Genomic DNA, 21554 nt, shown 5'->3' with positions numbered 1-21554 from the left:
AGTCTATAAACTGACTTAAGTATGGCATGATCAACTCAGTGGACACGAGTTTGAGTGAACTCCGGGAGACAGTGAAGGACAGGGAAGCCTGGCATCTTGTAGTCCATGGGGTTGCAGAGTCGGACCGACTGAGTGAATGAACAGCATTAATGGTGTTTGGTGCAGTGCCATGGCTGTCTGATATGGTGGCTTGAATTAGTCCTTTTTTTCATAGACCTGGAATATTTTTGGTTACAGACTTCAAAAAAGGCCTTAATTTGATAAGCACACTATAGTACATTGTTACAATTAAATACTACTTAGTAATAAAAAGAAATGAATCATTGGAGAAATAAAGGCCTTAGTGAGTTGCCTGTTTGTTCCATTCCTGGGGATCCTGTGTTAATTATAGCTCGATATCTGTGATAGTTAGACTGTTTCCTGAGATCTGGTTCCTATAATAATCCCACTATTTTAATAATTATACATACACGTTGTAATTCTAGGGGTTAAATTGTCATCATCTGGGCTTGGCCATGCTGACTTCCTCTTACCCCTGAGGGTGGGGCATGTTGAAGGTGAACCCCACTCTTTCTGATCACTGTCTTTACTTTTATGTAAGAAACCTGTGAACTTACTTGTTACTGTAACTTAAAACCTCTGGTGTTAATCCCTGAACTGGATTCCTAGGGGTTAAACCCCCTGTGAAATGAGGTAAGAAATTGTTTCCTCCAACTCCCTAAGACTCTTAGTTTTACCTTGAGATGAGAATTTTGGTCAAAACCTATCACTCTCTTATGTAAATTACCCAGTGCCCTTAGAAAATGCCATCTTACTGTGGTTTGGCCTTGCTCCTTCCTGTCCATTTGGCAGCAGCTGTTCAGTTCGCTAGAGTGTTACCTGCAGTGGGCGCAGGGTTCTAGGTGCGGGGAGGTGTTAACGTGATTAACCGTTCTGTCACTGTGTACGATGCTGTTTAACTCCATCTAAATTATGGACAGGAGTTTTAATGCTTTGTGCCCCAACTCACCTCAAGAATGAATTTCTAAATATTCCTGAAGGAATTGGTATCTGTAGTTTATTCCTTGGTGCTAATTTTGTATATCAGTTAACCTTTTCTTTTTTCTACACGTGACAGGAAACAATTATGATAAATGCAAACAAAAGAGAGATTGGAAGGAGAGTGACATAGCTCTCTTGAATGTAGAGAGTTCATTTGGCCAAGCCTTAGTCAGTCAGGAACCAGTATGTCTCGAGAGAGTTTGTAGACCTCTGAGGCTGCCATCAGATCACCTGGAACCACATTCTTTTCTTTTTTTTTTTAGTTGAAGTATAGTTGATTTACAATGTTGTGTTAATTTCTGCTGTATGACACTGTGATTCAGTTATATATGTGTGTATGTGTGTATATATATATATACACACATACACATTTATATATATACACACATACACATTTCTTCATATTCTTTTCCATTGTGGTTATCACAGGGTATTGAATATAATTCTCTATGCTGTAGTGTAGGACCTTATTGTTTATCCATTTTGTATATAATCATTTGCATCTGCTATTCCTAAACTCCCCATTCATCCCTTCCCCATCCCTCCTCCCCCTTGGCAACCACAAATCTGTTTTCTGTGTATATGGGTTTGTTTGTTTTATAAATAAGTTCATTTCTGTTGTATTTTAGATTCCATATAAATGATATCATATGGTATTTGTCTTTCTCCGTCTGACTTACTTCACTTAGGATGGTAATCTCTGCTGCTGCTGCTGCTAAGTCGCTTCAGTCGTGTCCGACTCTGTGCGACCCCATAGATGGCAGCCGACCAGGCTCCACCATCCCTGGGATTCTCCAGGCAAGAACGCTGGAGTGGGTTGCCATTTCCTTCTCCAATGTGTGAAAGTGAAAAGTGAACTCTAGATCCATTCATATTGCTGCAAATGGCAATATTTCATTCTTTTTTATGGCTGAGTAGTATTCCACTGGGCTTCCTAGGTGGCGCTCGTGGTAAAGAACCTACCAGTGCAGGAGACAAAAGAGACGTGGATTTGATCCCTGGGTCGGGAAGATCCCCTGGAGAAGGGCATGACAACCCACTCCAGTATTCTTGCCTGGAGAATCACATGGACAGAAGAGCCTGGTGGGCTACAGTCCATAGGGTTGCAAAGAGTCAGACATGACTGAAGCAACTTGGCACAGCACAGCACAGTATTCCACTGTGTATATTTATCCCATCTTCTTTATCCATTCATCTGTTGATGGATATTTAGGTTGCTTCCATATCTTGGCTATTGTGAATAGTAGCACCAGATTCTTATTGACATGTGTATCTCTATTCACGATTGACATTCCTAGGATAGTACCTCTCTCAGAGGATTATTATGAGGATAATGAGTTAGTATTAGTATATGTAAGCTACTTAGACCATTGCCCGGCACATAATAAGCTCTCAATAATAAAGTGTGTAGAATTCCTTCTTTTCAGTATATAGAAAAAAAGTCAGTGTACTCTACTAACCCAGGGATTTAAAACAACCCAAAGTATTAGTTTTCTAGGATTGCCATAACAAAGTTATAACCACAAATTGACTGGCATAAAACAACAAATTTATTCTGTCACAGTCTGGAGTCTAGAAGTCCAAAATCAAGGTGTTTGCAGGACCGTACTATCTCTGAAGCCTCTAGGATCCTTCTTTGCCTCTTTCAGTTTCTGATAATTCTTTGGCTTGTGGATTATCACTCCAATCAGTGCCTCTGTGGTCACATGATCATCTTCTTGTTTGTCTTTGTATCTTCATGTGACATTCTCCTCCCCACCCTGTCCTTGTTTTCTCTTCTTATAAGGATACTAACTGAGTCCTCAGTTCAGTTCAGTCGCTCAGTCGTGTCCGACTCTTTGCAACCCCATGAATCACAGCATGCAGGCCTCCCTGTCCATCACCAACTCCCGGAGTTCACTCAAACCCATGTCCATCGAGTTGGTGATGCCATCCAGCCATCTCATTCTCTGTCGTCCCCTTCTCCTCCCGCCCCCAACCTTTCCCAGCATCAGAGTCTTTTCCAGTGAGTCAACTCGTCGCACGAGGTGGCCAAAGTATTGCAGTTTCAGCTTTAGCATCAGTCCTTCCAATGAACACCCAGGACTGATCTCCTTTAGAATGGACTGGTTGGATCTCCTTGCAGTCCAAGGGACTCTCAAGAGTCTTCTCCAATACCACAGTTCAAAAGCATCAATTCCTCGGCGATCAGCTTTCTTCACAGTCCAACTCTCATATCCATACATGACCACTGAAAAAACCATAGCCTTGACTAGGTGGACCTTTGTTGGCAAAATAATGTCTCTGCTTTTTAATATGCTATGTAGGTTGAGTCCTACCATGTACCTAATCAAGTGTGACCTCATTGTAACTTGGGTTCGTCTGTAAAGATCTTATTTCCAAATAAAATCAGTTACTGGGGACTAGGACTTCCACATATCTTTTTGAGAGACACAATTCAACTCATAATACCTATCTTATCATTTCCACCTTTTGTACCCAAGACTAGATATTATAAATCAGAGCACTCTGTGTAGTGAGGCCTTGGAATAATTTTTAATGCAGTGTTTTGACAGCCAAAATCAGGTGTAGAGTTGACACTCTATGATGGAATCAGTTTACAACCTGATACTAGTCCTTTGTTAAAAGGGCTTATTTTGTGCTGCATTATGGCTACTGATAACAAATCAAGGCTTAAGAAAAGTGTAGTACGTTAGTATGTTTGAATATTGGTGATGTAAAGCTATTTAGTTCACTTTAATTATATATTCTGTTGGCAGATTGGTCTTTGTGTATGAATCAAAACTGGATTCTTTTCATTTTTAGATTCTTTGTTTATTGTCTTATTTCTTTTTAAAAAAATTATTTATTTTAATTTGAGGTTAATTACTTTACAATATTGTAGTGGTTTTTGCCATACATTGACATGAATCAGCCATGGATGTACATGTGTTCCCCATCCTGAACCCCCCTCCCACCTCCCTGCCCATTCCATCCCTCTGGGTCATCCCAGTGCACCAGCCCTGAGAACCCTATCTCATGCATTGAACCTTGACTGGTGATCTGTTTCACATATGATAATATACATGTTTCAATGATATTCTCTCAGATCATCCCACCCTTGCCTTCTCCCAAAGAGTGCAATAGACTGTTCTATATGTCTTTGTTTCTTTTGCTGTCTCATATATAGGGTTATCATTATCATCTTTCTAAATTCCATATATATATCCTGTATTGGTGTTTTTCTTTCTGACTTACTTCACTCTGTTTAATAGGCTCCAGTTTCATCCACCTCATTAGAACTGATTCAAATGTATTCTTTTTAATGGCTGAGTAATATTCCATGTGTATATGTACCACAGCTTTCTTATCCATTTGTCTGCTGATGGACATCTAGGTTGCTTCCATGTCCTGGCTATTATAAACAGTGCTGCAGTGAACATTGGGGTACACGTGTCTCTTTCAATTCTGGTTTCCTTGGTGTGTATGCCCAACTGTGGGATTGCTGGGTCATATGGCAGTTCTATTTCCAGTTTTTTAAGGAATCTTCACACTGTTCTCCACAGTGGCTGTACTAGTTTGCATTCCCACCAACAGTGTAGGAGGGTTCCCTTTTCTCCATGCCCTCTCCAGCATTTATTGTTTGTAGATTTTTGGATAGCAGCCATTCTGACTGGCGTGAGATGGTACCTCATTATGGTTTTGATTTGCATTTCTCTGATAATGAGTGATGTTGAGCATAATTTTTAGATTCTTCTTTTAGACATTAGAAATTCTATTTCCACAAATTTTTGTGACTAATGATTTTTCCTATATCTTTAAAAACACCTTTTTACAGATAAAATAATTGTGGGCAGCTTTATGGGATACCTAAGAATATTTAATCCTCATCCTGTAAAAACAGGAGATGGAGCTCAAGCTGAGGATTTGCTTCTAGAAGTGCATCTGCGAGATCCAATATTGCAAGTGGAAGTAGGAAAGTTTGTTTCGTAAGTACAGTCCACTAATTCGAGTGTTTTGTCTTACTACTTGGAGTATGTCAGTCCCTTATGTGTCATTTTTGTGAATCCTTAAAAAAAAGACTATGAATTAAATATATTTCCTGTATATTGTCATGTACTGAACATTATTTAATATGGAAACCTGTACATTTAAGACAGAAAAATTTAGGAGTTTTTTTTTTTTTTTTTTTTAAGTGTAACAGACCTAAGATGCCTGATGTGTCAGAAGCTTAAAGGAAAGGAGATAAGCTTTTGGAAAATAATCAAAGAAACAGAAAGTATTCACTTACTTAAAGCACCAATTTTCTAGGTTATATAAATTTGTTTAAAAAAATTAGACATCATAGTAGCTATGTGATTTGGTGCATAACTTTGAGTCTTTAAAATGTATTACTTATGTGGGGTAGAGAGATCCTTAGTTTTTTAAAAGAAGTCAGTTCAACCCACAAAGGAAGTCTTTGATTCAAAGTACTTTATTTTTAAACCTATTTTAGAAGACCATTTATTATTTTGCATTTTGTGTAATATGTCTGTTTTTTATTTACTGATGATATTGCTGATTTTATCTTATTTTCATACATGAATTTTCTTAAAATTAAACCTGTATGTCTTAATCATTTATGAAATTTTATGTAGACAGAGGTAGTCTTGTTTTCCTTTTTTTTTTTTTCTTTCCTTTTTCTTTTTGAGCTCTTCTTAAGTTGGGGAGTGCCCTGAGCTCTGGATTTTGGCTCACTCCCAATCGCTCATCGTAATTTATTGGCCCCACGTTGTACTTGTTCAGGGTCCTGACTCCTACTAGAAAAACCTGAACGACTGCTCCTGAGCAGTATTAACTTTTCTAGTAATATGTTTCATTCTAATGGGAAGCTGCTTCATGGATGCTCTAGGCCGGGACATGAGATGGGACCTTTGTGCACTGTGACAGACTAGATCAGGAGTTTATTACTGACGTGGCTGGTAAATATCTACTCCATCTAAAAGCAGATAATGATTAGGTGCCCATTGTGACTCTGGCACATAAAACATGATGGATTTATAAAATAAGGAGACAAAGAAATTCTTGTCTCTAAAAGGCATTTTTACTTTTTCATGTTTTAAAAAAGTGGAATGCTGTCAGAATCATTCTATATAGTAATATGGTTTTCATCTATGTGATCATTTTTTAGAAGGGAGGAGGTTAACATTGATGAGTGGATACTGTCCTACTATTTACTTATTAGTATCGTCTCATTTATCTGATCTGTAAGATGTGATCTGCATTTAGAGATCAGGTAGCTAGTTAGAGCTCAGAGCTTTCGATCACACAGCCAGGATTCCGACCCAGGTCTGTCTGACTCTGTTCTTTACTGTCTTTCCATGACATCATGTTCTTTTCCTGTGCATGATGGAAAAGTTGAGTGTTCAGGGTACATATAAAGATTTTTGAAGACAGTTTTGATTATGTGATAGTTGTGTATATTTACAGGTATTATCTAATATAATTCTTATTTTATGAATGAGAAACTCACACTCTAAAAGATTAAATGATCATGGATATACCAAAGTGCAGAGTCAAGACCCCAATCCAGGTCTTCAGACTTCAGTTATATCCTTTTAGTTTAGAAAAGAGTCTGTTTCAGAGTTCAGACATTGGAGGCCTGCTTGCAGATTAGTTTTAAATTTAAAAGAATTGCCAATGTTTAAGAATGAGGAATTTTTACATAAAATCCCTGCCTTCTGGCTTTTCCTGAAAAAAATGCTGAGATCTGGCCACAAGCCCAGAACTGAGTAGCTGCTTGCTGTCTCCTTTAGACTCGCCCTAGTTCCAGCTGATCACAGCCATTTACTCCCTTAATTCACTTACATCCTCTGACTTGACTCTTGAAGACTTTGAATTTAGGATTTCTAGACTGACTGTGCCATGTCTCTGGAAACCACTTGATACGGGCTGGGAAGTGTAGTGATGACACTTGAGACCTGTAGGGGAAGAGCAGTTGGCCAGGTGACGATGGTCAGGCTCTCTCGCCCCACTCCTTCTCACTCAGGACAGCTGAGATCATTTGTGGTGCTAAGGATGCGCATCGTGGTGTGGTCTAGTGGTCTTAGAGTGGTCAAGTTGAGTCCAGTCCCGTGGAATTGAGTTGTGTAGTCATCAGTACTGCTGTGTTAGCATGTCTGCCTTCCCCAGTAAATTAAGACTATCTGTAGTTTCTACAGCTCCTTGCATCTTCTTCCAGCTTCCCCGCTGGCGTCTTGCCTACCCTGAGTTCAGTGAGCAATGAGATAACAGCAAGATAAGACCAAAACAAAATATTTTCAATACCTTTAGTAAAATTTCAGACCTGGATGTGATACATGCCATTTCCCAGTGATGATTAGCTTTCTCTGGTGCTTTATACTTTACAAGGTGCTTTCACATGATTTTTATTTCATTTAATTGAAAGCTCTTATTTTCCAAAAGGGGAAACAGGCTTAGAGAGTGTAAGTTTCTTGCCCACGGTCATAGGTTAATTAGCCTGCAAGCCAGGACCAAAGCTTGGGTCACTCTCCTTTTTTTTTTTTTTTGCAATCAGGGATCCAACCTGGGCTGTCCACAGTGCAAGTGTGGCATCTTAACCGCTGGACTGCCAGGGAAGTCCCACGTGGCTTTATTGTGGGAGAGCACTCATTAAGGGGCCTCTGATATGGCTTTTTCTGGGAGACTCCTTTGGCTTCAATCTGAAGGCAGCTCCTTGAGGCAGAGTTCTTGGGCCTCTGGGATTGTCAAATTGGCTGTTTTGTTGTTAAATTTATTTTTCGGTTTTGAGTGTTATCCAGTGAATTATTTAGTTCACTCATGATAGGTTATGATTATAATCTCTTTTAAAAATCATTTTGTCATTTTTTGGGGTTACATCTGAAGCTAGTATTTAAACTTTTAAAACTTTCACCATTTTTCAGAGGTACTGAGATGCTTCATCTGGCTGTGTTGCATTCAAGAAAACTGTGTGTCTACTCTGTCTCAGGTAAGAAACGTTTTCTTTTTTTAATGTAGACTTTTTACTAAAATATGGGCTTCTTAATATTATGTAAGAATAGTTACATCGACTTGGTTAAAAGTTTTCTTATCTTGGTTAGTGTTTTCCCATTGTTCACTTGTTCTTTCAGTTGCAAAGACTATTACGTTTTCTTGGTCTGCTATTTCCATACATACTTACGTTTCTATCACTGTAGAGGGTTCCTTGAAATCTCCTTCATCTGAGGAAAAAGAAATGTTCAATAGCAACAACAGAATTTATTAAATGCTGAGTCATGGTGGCTTAAAGTACGTTTCTTTGGTGAACCTCAAGTATTTTTTCTTTATAGTTCCAGTTTCTTGGTTTTTGGTTGTCTTCATTTAACCAGACCTCAAGGCATGTATTTGATGCTTACTCAGGTTTCATTCCCTGACATGGTCCTCTGGGTACAAGTATGAAAGTTAATTATAGTCTGGTTTCAGCATTTTGGCCCTTATTAAAAATGTAACTTATGAATTTTGTTTCAGTTATTAGATAAATTTTAGTTCAAGTTGAGAGAGTTATTTTTATGATGTCAACATCGGAGAATTTTTTCAATGGATATAGTAAAGCTTATCTGTGGACCTATTGCTTATTCAGAAGATACACTCCTTTGGAATTTGCTATAAATATTAGCTTCTAGGTCTCGATTTCCCACACTCAGTCTCTTAGGCTTTCTTTGTATTTTGCTTTTAATTGGAGTAATGATTCTTATTTACGATCACCAAGCTGGGTATTCTTTTTTGGTTTGAAGATCTGTTAGATTTTGAAGGCAGGCTTGGGGTGTGTTGTGTGGTAGGCATACTTTTTGAATGAATGAATGAACCTATATTTCTAGGTAGTGCTGAGGCAATTGGTAGTAGCTATTTGTTACTCTCTATGTGTTACTTTCTTCTTATTTTCCTTCTCTGTAACCACTATCATTTTCTCTTCCTTTCTTTTTTGTATCAGAGCCCCAGTAAAGTAATCTTACTGTTATTGTTAAACACTCTCATTGTTTTGTGGTAAAATATGTTGCTCCTCTTATGCGGTTAAAGTGCTGCACTCAATATACCAGCAAATGTGGAAAACTCAGCAGTGGCCACAGGACTGGAAAAGGTCTGTTTTCATTCCAATCCCAAAGAAAGGTAATGCCAAGGAATGCTCAAACTACTATACAATTGCACTCATCTCACATACTAGCAAAGTAATACTCAACATTCTTGAAGCCAGGCTTCAACAGTACATGAACCGTGAACTTCCATATGTTCAAGCTGGATTAAGAAAAGGCAGAGGAACCAGAGATCAAATTGCCCACATCCGTTGGATCATCGAAAAAGCAAGAGAGTTCCAGAAAAACATCTACTTCTGCTTTATTGACTACGCCAAAGCCTTTGACTGTGTGGATCACAACAAACTATGGAAAATTCTTAGAGAGATGGGAATACCAGACCACCTGACCTGTCTCCTGAGAAATCTGTGTGCAGGTCAAGAAGCAACAATTAGAGCTGGACATGGAACAACAGATGGTTCTTAATTGGGAAAGGAATACATCAAGGCTGTATATTGTCACCCTTATTTAACTTATATGCAGAGTACATCATGAGAAATGCTGGGCTGGATGAAGCACAAGCTGGAATCAAGATTGCTGGGAGAAATAACCTCAGATACGCAGATGATACCACTCTTATGGCAGAAAGCGAAGAAGAACTAAAGAGCCTCTTGATGAAAGTGAAAGAGGAGAGTGAAAAAGCTGGCTTAAAACATTCAGAAAACTAAGATCATAGCATCTGGTCCCATCACTTCATGGGAAATAGATGGGGTAGCAGTGGAAACAGTGAGAGACTTTATTTTTGGGGGCTCAAAAATCACTGCAGATGGTGATTGCAGCTATGAAATTAAAAGACGCTTGCTCCTTAGAAGAAAAGCTATGACCACCCTAGACAGCATATTAAAAAGCAGAGACATTACTTTGCCAACAAAGGTCCATCTAGTCAAGGCTATGGTTTTTCCAGTAGTCATGTATGGATGTGAGAGTTGGACTGTGAAGAAAGCTGAGCAACGAAGAATTGATGCTTTTGAATTGTGGTGTTGGAGAAGACTCTTGAGAGTTCCTTAGACTGCAAGGAGATCCAACCAGTCCATCCTAAAGGAGATCAGTCCTGAATATTCATTGGAAGGACTGATTGATGCTGAAGCTGAAACTCCAATACTTTGGCCACCTGATGCAAAGAACTGACTCATTAGAAAAGACCCTGATGCTGGGAAAGATTGAAGGTGGGAGGAGAGGGGGAAGACAGAGGATGAGATGGTTGGATGGCATCACCGACTCGATGGACATGAGTTTGAGTGAACTCCGGGAGTTGGTGATGGACAGGGAGGCCTGGTGTGCTGTGATTCATGGGGTCGCAAAGAGTCGGACACAACTGAGGGACTGAACTGAACTAATGTTGCTCCTTCTAGTGGTAGGACAAATACTTAGTGTTCCAGAATAAATGGAGAAGGTATGACATAGGCTGGACTTTCCATGTGGCGCAGTGGTAAAGAATCTGCCAGCCAATGCAGGAGATGCAGGAGACTAGGGTTTGATTGGGAAGATCCTCTGGAGGAGGAAATGCCAACTGATCAGTATTCTTGCCTGGAGAATCCCACGGACAGAGAGGAGCCTGGCGGGCCACAGTCCAGGGGTGGCAAAGAGTTGGATACGACTGAGCACGTATGATAGAGGCTACTTTATTGTAGGAATCTAGCTGTTCCTCTCTTTCCCATCATAAGCCTATTAACTTTGAGTGACATTTTATTAACAGGTATGGAGGAGGAGAACTTGCCCACAGTTACTCTTGAATACTGCTTGGGGTACTGGTCCTTTCTAGAGGCTCTGTGGGGGCTCTAAGAGGGCAGTAGAGGGACAGATCCTAAAAATTAGAAATGAGGTTAGATTCTTGACCTGCCCTTGGCCCATTTGAATAAAGGCTCAGAAAGCCAGAAGTCTCTAGACTTTTCTGAGGTGTATGACATAGACTAAGGATGAAATGTGTGTTTATCAAAAAAGCCTAGTGAAAGAAACTGGCATGTTTGATCACAGCTTTTTAATAGGACATTGGTATCCATAAGGGCTTCCCTGATAGCTCAGTTGATAAAAAATCCACCTGCAATGCAGGAGACCCTGGTTCGATTCCTAGGTCGGGGAGATCCACTAGAGAAGGGATAGGCAATCCAGTACAGTATTCTTGGACTTCCTTCGTGGCTCAGCTGGTAAAGAATCCATCTGCAATGCAATGTGGGAGACCTGGGTTCCATCCCTGGGTTGGGAAGATCCCCTGGAGAAGGAAAAGGCTACACACTCTAGTATTCTGGCTTTGAGAATTCCATGGACTGTATATAGTCCCTGGGGCTGAAAAGAGTCGGACATGACTGAACGACTTTCACGTATCCATAAACATATTCCTTCAAATTAGTGATGAAAATGAAAGTTACTTGTCACGGGAATGCAGTTTTATTGCTCTTTTATTCTTTGTATTCATTTACAGGCTTTGTATTCTCTGGGGATGAGGAGTTGTCCAAACTACATTCCCTTGCACTCCACCTCATTTCCTGTCTCATCTCTCATTTCTTCAGCCTCCTGTGATATTCACAGGCTGACAATTTGTATATTTTTCCTGGCTTGGCTTAAATTGAGAAGCAGGGAAGTTAATGCTTTTGTTCTCTTAAATATGTTTCTTGAGGTATCAGACCGACCTTTTACCTAGCTTTTACTATAACAGGGGAAGCATAAACACTTCGTAGTTTAAGTGAAATCACTGGTGTCAGCAGATGAACGTGTCCGCTGAACTTGACATCCTTAACCCCAACTGCCCTCTCCCCAAATGTTTTTATTTCCTTTTGTGTGCTTGTTGTTGTTGTTGAGTTGCCAAGTTGGTGAACAATCTGCCTGCAGTGCAAGAGACCCGGGTTCCATCCCTGGGTCTGGAAGATCCCCTCAAAAGGGAATGGCAACCCACTCCAGTATTCCTGCCTGGAGAATTCCATAGACAGAGGAACCTGGCGGGCTACAGTCCAAAGGATCACAAAGATTCAGACACTTTCACTTTTTCACTTTTGTGTGTGCTATGTGCTCCTAAAAGATATTTGAGGCAAATTAAAGGAGAACTCCTGGATACAGCAAACGACTGTATAAAGCGACTGGATACAGCCTCTTAATAATCAGAGGCTACTGTGCTGACTTTTTTCTTTGGGGGTAATATGTCATTAAATGCTGGTTTAATACAGAGAAACAGCAGGGTCTTACTGACCTGAACTTAGCCCATCTTATCATACTCTGGTAAAGGAAAAACATCACATGGCATCTGATTCTTTCCTGACGGGCCTCAGTTTCTGAATAAATGGTTACAGATATGTGAGCTTAAGCTATACTGATTATATTCTTTTAAATATTCTCTTCTAAAAATTGTGTACTTCCTAAGCATTTGACATATTTATAGAATTTTAACATTTGCCATGAGAGGGCAAAAAGATGTCTCTTTACTTTTGATAGCGTTACATAATCTAATTTGGTTATTTAATACAATGAACCTTTTACTCTGTAATGGCTTTTATTAATATTTCATTTAACATTGTTAGATTTCTCAGTAGTTATGTATGTAAAATTGGGCCAAAACCTGTTTTCAAGGTGACCTTTGATTGTCCAGAGAGTTTTTTTTCTTTGTTTGTTTAAATTACCTCTTGTTTAAATAAGGCCAGCAGCAAAAATGTTCTAATATCCATTTACTTTCTAATCGATGAAACTTTATATAACCTTTAGTTATATGTAGACTATTATTATAGATATACATTTATTGTATTCAATCTGTATATCCAAAGACAAAACTTATGTAAGTAATTTTAATCTTATGTCACTGCTGCTTCTCTAGAAAAAATGGTCAGAATTTTTAGATTTTCAGGTACTACCTTTATTCCAAGTTAGTATTGAAGGAAATAAATTGTTTTGTTCTCCCTCATTGCACTATTATATTTTCAAATGCAATTACCTGAAATTTAAAAACTTACCAATGCATTTGGAGTTTTTCCAGTACATAAATCCTAGTGTCATTTCATGCAAGTTTGTTGCAATATTGACTGCTGACCCTTGTGTTCAGTGATGTTTTGGCTAGCAGGTATGCGTGATACATTCCTTTCTTGGAGGTGTCCCTCTCACTTTAGGTGCAGAATGAAATTTGGAATTTCTGTAGGGACGAACCAGAAGTTTCTTGGAATGTTTTTCTGGTTTCTTAGAGGCTAGAACTGTCCTTAGGTCAATGCTATGAGTTATGTTTTTAGATTTTTCGTTTTTGCCCTTGTGGCTGGTATGGTAGTGATTACCACCAGTTTCTGTGGACTTTATTGACTTTATTGCCATTTAGGTTCCAGAAAGCTTTCATCTCCTATCAGATTTAGTGGGCAAATTTGAGTCTTTTTTTTTTTTAATTCTATTGATGTGTGTTTTGTTCTTAGCATTTTCAGGGGCATAGATCTGTTTAGAAAATGTTCTCCTCCAAGAAATCCTTGCCTGTTAGTTTTTTCTCTTTCAACCCTTCACCTTCCAAATAAGGAAGAACAGGCCAGGGAGAGAAGGGTGGGGGGTGGAAATTATGTGTGTGTGTGTATATACATATATATATATATACATACATGAAGGTGAAAAAGTGAAATTCAGCATTAGTTCCTCAGTCCTGTCTGACACTTTGTGATCCCATGGACTGTGGCCCACCAGGCTCCTCTGACCATGGAATTCTCCAGGCAAGAATACTGGAGTGGGTTGCCATTTCCTTCAGGAAATTTTCCTGGCTTGGGGATTGAACCCAGGTCTCCTACATTGCAGGTGGATTCTTTACCGTCTCAGCCATTAGGGAAGCCCTATATATATGTGTGTGTTTGTGCGTGTGTATATATATACATATATGTATGTATAGTTGATTTATAATACTATGTTAATATCTACTGTACAGCACAGTGATTCATTTATATACACACACACACACATTATTTTTTAATATTTTTTCCATTACGGTTTATCAGAGGATATTGAATAGAGTTCCCTGTGCTATACAGTAGGATCTTGTTGTTTATCCATTCTATATTTAATAGTTTGTATTTGCTAACCCTAAACTCCCAGTCTATCCCTCCTCAGGAAAATTTTTTTAAAGTTGTCATTGGCTTGCCAGGTTCCCTGAAAGTTGTTAAATGGTGGATAACCAGGGGCCAGGATATATAGGGCTGGCTCAGAAGATCTATTTGAGTACTGTGTCCTTTATCGGCTATGTGATTTTGGGGGAAATTTATTAATTTTTTTTTTACACTTATAGTGCCTCAGTTCCAAAATGGAAATAGAAATATTTCTGTTCTTGCAGTCTCAGTGAACACTGGTAAATCCTTCTGGACAAAAACAAAACAAAACACAAATGCTCACATATAAATCTTTATACACATACATACAGACTGACATATATATTTAGATTGTTTTAATTATCTAATGTTATTGAATTTGGAATTATTTCATTTTCTTTGTGATATTTAAAATTTTTTATTTAACTTTTGCATTTTTGACTGAATGACAGAGAAGCTTCTTAATAGAATATGTTGCATTTAGAATAACTTTTCTTTCCAATACAGTTTCTAATCATAATGTTCTTGCCTGATCACTAAGATATAGCTCTAACTGTGTATACTCTAGAAAGCCTGACAACTAGAGAGTAAAATACAGATAAAGAATCTTTTCTCATTTGGAATGAACCAGGAATTAATTACAGCATATATGATCTAGTAAATGCAGGAAAGTTTTTTTTTTTTTTTAATTTTAAAGGAGATTTTTCTGTTTTTTGTTGTTCAGTCAGTAAGTCGCATGCAACTCTTTGCGGCCCCGTGGACTGCAGAATACCGGGCTCCTCTGTCCTCCACTGTCTCTAGGAGTTTACTCAAATTCATGTCCATTGAATCTGTCCATTGAATCTGTGATGCTGTCTAACCATCTCATCCTCTGCTGCCGCTTTCTCCTTTTGCTTTCAACCTTTCCTAGCATCAGCGTCTTTTCCAGTGAGTTGGCTCTTTGCATCAGGTGGCCAAAGTATTGGAGCTTCAGCTTCATTGTCAGTCTTTCCAATCAGTATTCGGGGTTGATTTCCTTTAGGATAGACTGGTTTGATTTCCTTGCAGTCCAAGGGACTCTTAAGAGTCTTCTCCAGCACCACACAGTTTGACAGAATCAGTTCTTCAGCGCTCAGTCTTCTTTATGGTCCAATTCTCACATCCATACTTGACTACTGGAAAAACTGTAGCTTTGATTATAGGCACCTTTGTTGGCAAAGTGATGTCTTTGCTTTTTAATACATTGTCTAAGTTTGTCATAGTTTTTCTTCCAAGGAGCAAGCATCTTTTAATTTCATAGTTGCAGTCTTTGTCCACAGTGATTTTGGAGCCCAAGAAAATGAAATGTCACTGCTTCCACTTTTTCTCCTTTTATTTGCCATGAAGTGACGGGACTGGATACCTTGATTTTAGTTTTCTGAGTGTTGTTTTAAGCCAACATTTTCACTCTCCTCTTTTACCCTCATATAGAAGCTTTCAATTCTTCTTCACTTTCTGCCTTCAGAGTGGTATCATCTGCATATCTGAGGTTGATATTTCTCCCGGCAGTCTTGATTCCAGCTTCTGATTCATCCAGCCTGGCATTTTGCATGATGTACTCTGTATATATGTCAAATAAGCAGAATGACAATATACAGCCTTGTCATATTCCTTTCCCAATTTTGAACCAGTCGGTTGTAGACTTCAAAGAAAACATTGTCCTAGTTACTTGCTGAGGGATGCTTTAGATCTCCCTAGTAAATTAGAACATAATGTATTAGGGGCTTGAATATTTTGAGAGTTGGCACAGAAAATTGAATTGCTTGATAGTGTGGGGAATTTTTTTCTTAGACACTTTGAGTCATGTCTTTTCTGTTTCATTGTTATAAGTGAAGGGAACTTAACTTCATTTATTTCAGAACTGAAATTGGAAGATTTTGTTGTTATTTAAATAATTACACGTTACTCAGACATAATGGAAATAGATAATAAAATGTCACCCAGGGTAGTATTTCATCTAGTGGTATAATCTAGCTGAGACTTAAATTGTTCTAACTGTGCTGGCATTCTTTGTCATCAGTATGCTAAGTGTTCATGATACATAATGCTTTAGTGCTTTGTCATTTTAAATTTCACTGAAATTGAATTACTTGGAATTGGTACAGCTGATGAGATATTAATATTTTTTAATATAAACAAATACAAAGCAGTTGTTTTATTTTTTCTTTTTAGGAACCGTGGGTAATGTGGAACATGGGAACCAGTATCAGATCAAATTGATGTATGAACATAATCTTCAGAGAACAGCCTGCAATATGACTTACGGATCATTTGGTGGTGTGAAAGGTAATTTGTATTTAATCATGAGCATGCTGTTGTAAGGACCAGAGTATTTGGCCATATAAAAATGAAGGATTATGTGGTATGAATCTCAGAGTTAAACATATTTTATTGAAACCTTTGTATTAAAATACTTGGGCAAAGTAATAAAAAAAGAAAACTCTAAAGATTGGATATATATGATTTTCATATAGTCCGCACTTTTATGTGGTCTACAGAAATATTTCTGAAACTGCCTTTTCTTTAAATTTTGTCTTTTATACATGAGTTTACTGAAGTTGAGCTTTTCTGTGGTGAGCTGTGTGCCTTCCTCTCTCAGTGGAAGAAGGGGTTGATTTCTTCATTGGTGGTTGTCCCTGCTCTATTTGGTAGAGGCAGGATGAAGCTGTACACCCCTATCCCCACCTCACCCATCTCCAGGGCCACTGTGCAGGTTGTGTAAATTGTTTTAAAACCAGGGCATAAGGGACTGGTGGAGACTGAAATGTAGACCTGATCCTGCTCATCTGGCCATGTGCCCTGGCCTGGAGTAAATATCCCTAGAGAAAGGGAGCCGTTCCTAAATTTCACAGACATTACCTTTACCAAGTCCAGGCTCAGTGAGGCTGTGTTCCTTCCACCCTGGGAGTATCTTTTTCTAATTAGCACAAGGGCTACCACCCTCGTTCCATCCCAGCTTCTTGAGTTACCAGGGCTTGATGCTTGCTTCTCCACACTGTGACTGTTGGCGTGGGAGGATTATTTACAATGAAAGTTCTCTCACTTCACCTTGACAGGGTGATAGAGGAGCTGCTGGTGCTGAAGTGAGGATAGGAAGCCAGGTGGTGACACTTGCCTGTGTGATTTTGTGTATGTGTGTGTAGGGGGTACCTGCTGAACATGTAACTAGGGATTTTATAATATAGCTCTCTTTAGGCTCAAATTTTTATGAGTTTATTGTTTAACTCTTTTGTTAATGGGCTTCCTTGGTGGCTCAGATGGTAAAAAAATTTGCCTGCAATTCAGCAAACCTGGCTTTGATCCCTGGGTTGGGAAGATCCCCTGGAGAAGGAAATGGTTACCCCCTCCAGTATTCTGGCCTGGAGAATTCCATGGACAGAGTAGCCTCGTGGGCTACAGTCCATAGGGTTGCAAAGAGTTGGACATGACTGAGAGACTTTCACTTTCATTGTGTTAATAAAAAGTAGGTTACCTATGTTAGATTTTTCTCTAGTGACATGAAAAAATATTTTGGAAGTATCCTTCATTCATGTGAACTCACTTTGTTTAATATACAAAGGTAAAGGCAAGGATATTTTGGGTAATGGGCTTCCTTGGTGTCTCAGACGGTAAAAGAATCTGCCTACAATGCAGGAGACCCTGGTTCAATCCCTGGGTTGGGAAGATCCCTACAGAAGGGAATGGCAACCCTCTGCAGTATTCTTGCCTGGGCAATCCCATGGATAGAGGAGCCTGACATGCTACAGTCTATGGGGTCACAGAGTACACTTAAGCGACTGACAGTTTCACTTTCACACTTTCAGTGTATAAATAAGCGTTTTGTTAAAGTGATACGAAACAAAACATGTGCTGTATTGCAATATTGCTTAACTGGAGTAACAGGAATGTTTGAAGAATACGGGAGATGTCTAGAGTTAGATAAAGAGAGGCGAGAAAAAGTGAAAATTTGATGAGAAGCTAACTTCTGTGAAGCGTCCCCTTCCCAACTTCAGCTTTTCACTGTTCTTTAAAAAAATGGCTGATATGATCAGGGGACCAAGTCTCCCTTGTTTAATGAACTATTTTCAATGTTCTTTCTGCTATGAAACCCTGCAAAGAAAAATTACTAAATTCTGTACAGCTGGAGTCAAAAGATATATATGAGAAAAAAGTGCTTTGAGTAAATGAAAGTAAGTTTTTATTTTTTGGTAGCATGAAGACAATTATTTATTTAATTTTTAAAACTCTTAATCGAAGGATAATTGCTTTACAGTATAGTGTTGATTTCTACCAAACATCAACATGAATCAGCCATAGATTTACCCATAAGACAGTTACTTATTTTTAAAAAGACAATTCTTTGGATCACATGTCAATTGTTATCCTACATTGATTGCACTGTACTTTTAGTTTTATTACCAGATCAGGTTAACCTAATTAAAATAAAAAATTTTAAATAAATTCCTTGCTTCTGTGTGACATTTTTGCTAGATTCACTAATGCACTTTCAAAGTAATTAGAATTGTTGTTAGTTTTGAAAAGAATAGTTAAGTTTGTACTTATATATCTTCTCTTAGTTCTGAAATTCTGCCTTATATTTAAAAAGTCCCTTTTGAAAAAATAAGAGACAGTTATGACATATCTTACTTTCCTGTGGTTAAACAGAATATTCCCAAGTTTGAAACAGAGAGATATCTTAGTAGCAGAAGCAATTATTCTGTTTCATGGGTTTGGAACACGTAATATCTTTGAGGTATCTTAAAAAAAAGTAATGGAGTGGTAAATCAGCAAAAATGAGCCATTTGGGGTGAGTGGCAGGGGGGATGGGGAGTTACTGCTAATGGCTGCAAAGTTTCTTCTTTGGAGATGAGGAAAATGATCTCAAATTAAATTACAGTGGTGGCTGCACAGCTCTGTAAATACACTGAAAACTATTGAGTTGCATAATTTTAAGAGGTGGTAAGTAAATTGTATCTTAATTGTAAAACTGATAAAGAAAAATTATCCGTGGGATAAAACTTGCTGCTGGAGAGGTGATAGCACGGTGCATCCTACTGATGTGCTGAACTTGTGGCTTCAGAACCCTGAAAGTGTTCTTGAATGCTGATAGGTGGTTTATGGGAATGTGTATTAGGAAGTGATCCAAAATGTGAAAGTCTGATCCAGCTTCTATATAATTATTTCCTTCTTCTTTCTGTCCTCCCTCCCTTCTTTTTATATATAAATATGTTTATTTATAATATAGAAAAGTTAGAAGTGATCCACATGAGTAATAGAGGAGAGTGATTAAGTTTTGGTTCATAGATTCAGTAGGTTATCGTGAAGCGGTTAAGATTAAGTTTGGCTTGTTGTAGTGAACATCTTTGAACATAAATCTTTATCCATGTTTCTAATTATTTCCCTAAGACTGAATGTAGAATTGGAGTTATTGAGTTAGAAGGTTAAAAAAATACTTTTTTCTCAAAAAACACCCTGCAAATTATATACTGCTACTGCTGCTACTGCGCAAATTATATAAATAAATTGTAAAAAAGTATAGAACTTAGGAAGAAGAAAGTAAAAGTCACTCTCACTTCGATAGAAAAGAAAACCTATTTTCTTCTGAACCTGATGTGCACCTTTACAGGAGAGAGTGGGTCAGTGTTTTAATATGAAGACTTCCCTAGACTCATTCTTTTTCTTTTTTTGATCTAAGTTTAAAAAAGGAAATTAAAAATTCTTGTCTTTTATCTCACTGTGTATTTAAGAGGTGTTCGCTGGAAGGACTGATGCTAAAGCTGAAACTCCAATACTTTGGCCACCTCATGCGAAGAGTTGACTCACTGGAAAAGACTCTGATGCTGGGAGGGATTGGGGGCAGGAGGAGAAGGGGACGACAGAGGATGAGATGGCTGGTTGGCATCACCGACTCGATGGACATGAGTCTGGGTAAACCCTGGGAGTTGGTGATGGACAGGGAGGCCTGGCGTGCTGTGATTCATGGGGTCTCAAAGAGTCGGACACGACTGAACGACTGAACTGAACTGAACTTGTGGAATTATTAAATTAGGTAGTTGTGTTAGTAGTCCTCAAGAAAGGAGTTAAGCAAAAAGAAAACCTAGCAGCATTTTAAACAAATGTGTTTAAAATACTGGACGACAACACAGAGGGAATTTATTTGGTGAGTGTAGCAGAATGAACTACCACTAGATGGCAGTCCTCTACAACCTCGGGCTTTAGTTGGCTCTGAATATAAAGGTATGGTAAGAAATCATTAAGGGAGGAATTGTTATCCCAAATAATACTTTCCCTTCTTCAGGCTGCAAAAGAGCAATGGAGTGGTTCTTAAAAAATTATTATAGATAACATCTCAGGATACAATGAAAAAATGCCTTCTAGCTGTGCTCACATTTTGCTTCTGAATCAGAATGGAATCTTGACGAAATTGTAGGTCTTAACTCTGTAAGTCTGAAATTGGACCTCAGAGTTTGAATTTCTGACAGTCTCTCAACAGATGCCAAGTTGCAGAGATTTAGAGGTTTGCTGTCACCCTGCCTCTACCAAGTACTTATTCCCTGCCAGGTAGTGTCCTAAGTGCTTCACAGGTTGAGTAATTTAAGATATACTTAGTAAATGGCTGGAGAAGGAAGTGGCAACCCACTCCAGTATTCTTGCCTGGAAAGTCCCATGGACGGAGGAGCCTGGTAGGCTACAGTCCATGGGGTCGCAAAGAGTCGGACACGACTGAGTGACTTCACTTTTCACTTTAGTAAATGGTAGAGCAGGGATTCCTTGGAAGGAAAGTTATGACCAACCTAGATAGCATATTAAAAAGCAGAGACATTACTTTGCCAACCAAGGTCCATCTAGTCAAGGCTATGGTTTTTCCCGTGGTCATGTATGGATGTGAGAGTTGGACTGTGAAGAAAGCTGAGTGCCGAAGAATTGATGCTTTTGCAATGTGGTGCTGGAGAAGACTCTTGAGAGTCCCTTGGACTGCAAGGAGATCCAACCAGTCCAATCTAAAGGAGATCAGTCCTGGGTGTTCATTGGAAGGACTGATGCTAAAGCTGAAACTCCAATACTTTGGCCACCTCATGCGACGAGCTGACTCACTGGAAAAGAGTCTGATGCTGGGAGGGATTGGGGGCGGGACGAGACAGAGACGATAGAGAATGAGATGGCTGGATGGCATCACCAGCTCGATGGACATGGGTTTGAGTGAACTCTGGGAGTTGGTGATGGACGGGGAGGCCTGGCGTGCTGTGATTCATGGGGTCGCAAAGAGTCGGACACGACTGAGCGACTGAACTGACTGACTGACTGAGAGCAGGGATTCCAACCCAGGCTTTCTGCTTCTAGAAACTTGTGGTTTTAACCATACTAAGCTGGGATATCTAGGCTGTGAGCAATTTTACCT

At 38.9% G+C, this 21554-nt stretch overlaps 1 protein-coding gene across 3 annotated transcripts in view; it reads left to right on the top strand.

The window, feature by feature from the left end:
- BBS9 (Bardet-Biedl syndrome 9) overlaps positions 1 to 21554 on the top strand; it is a 491843-nt gene that overhangs the window by 26086 nt on the left and 444203 nt on the right. For all 3 annotated transcript variants that reach the window (XM_055420896.2, XM_055420898.2, XM_055420895.2), the window contains exons 3-5: positions 4859 to 5009; positions 7944 to 8008; positions 16349 to 16462. In XM_055420896.2, the coding sequence (XP_055276871.2) occupies positions 4859 to 5009; positions 7944 to 8008; positions 16349 to 16462 (330 nt within the window). The remainder of the gene's footprint in view (positions 1 to 4858; positions 5010 to 7943; positions 8009 to 16348; positions 16463 to 21554) is intronic.

The sequence above is a fragment of the Moschus berezovskii genome, chromosome 3, assembly GCF_049115385.1.
Source record: "Moschus berezovskii isolate FMDL1 chromosome 3, NW_MosBer_1.0, whole genome shotgun sequence".
Taxonomy (NCBI): domain Eukaryota; kingdom Metazoa; phylum Chordata; class Mammalia; order Artiodactyla; family Moschidae; genus Moschus; species Moschus berezovskii.
This window is presented reverse-complemented; position numbering and strand designations above follow the sequence as displayed.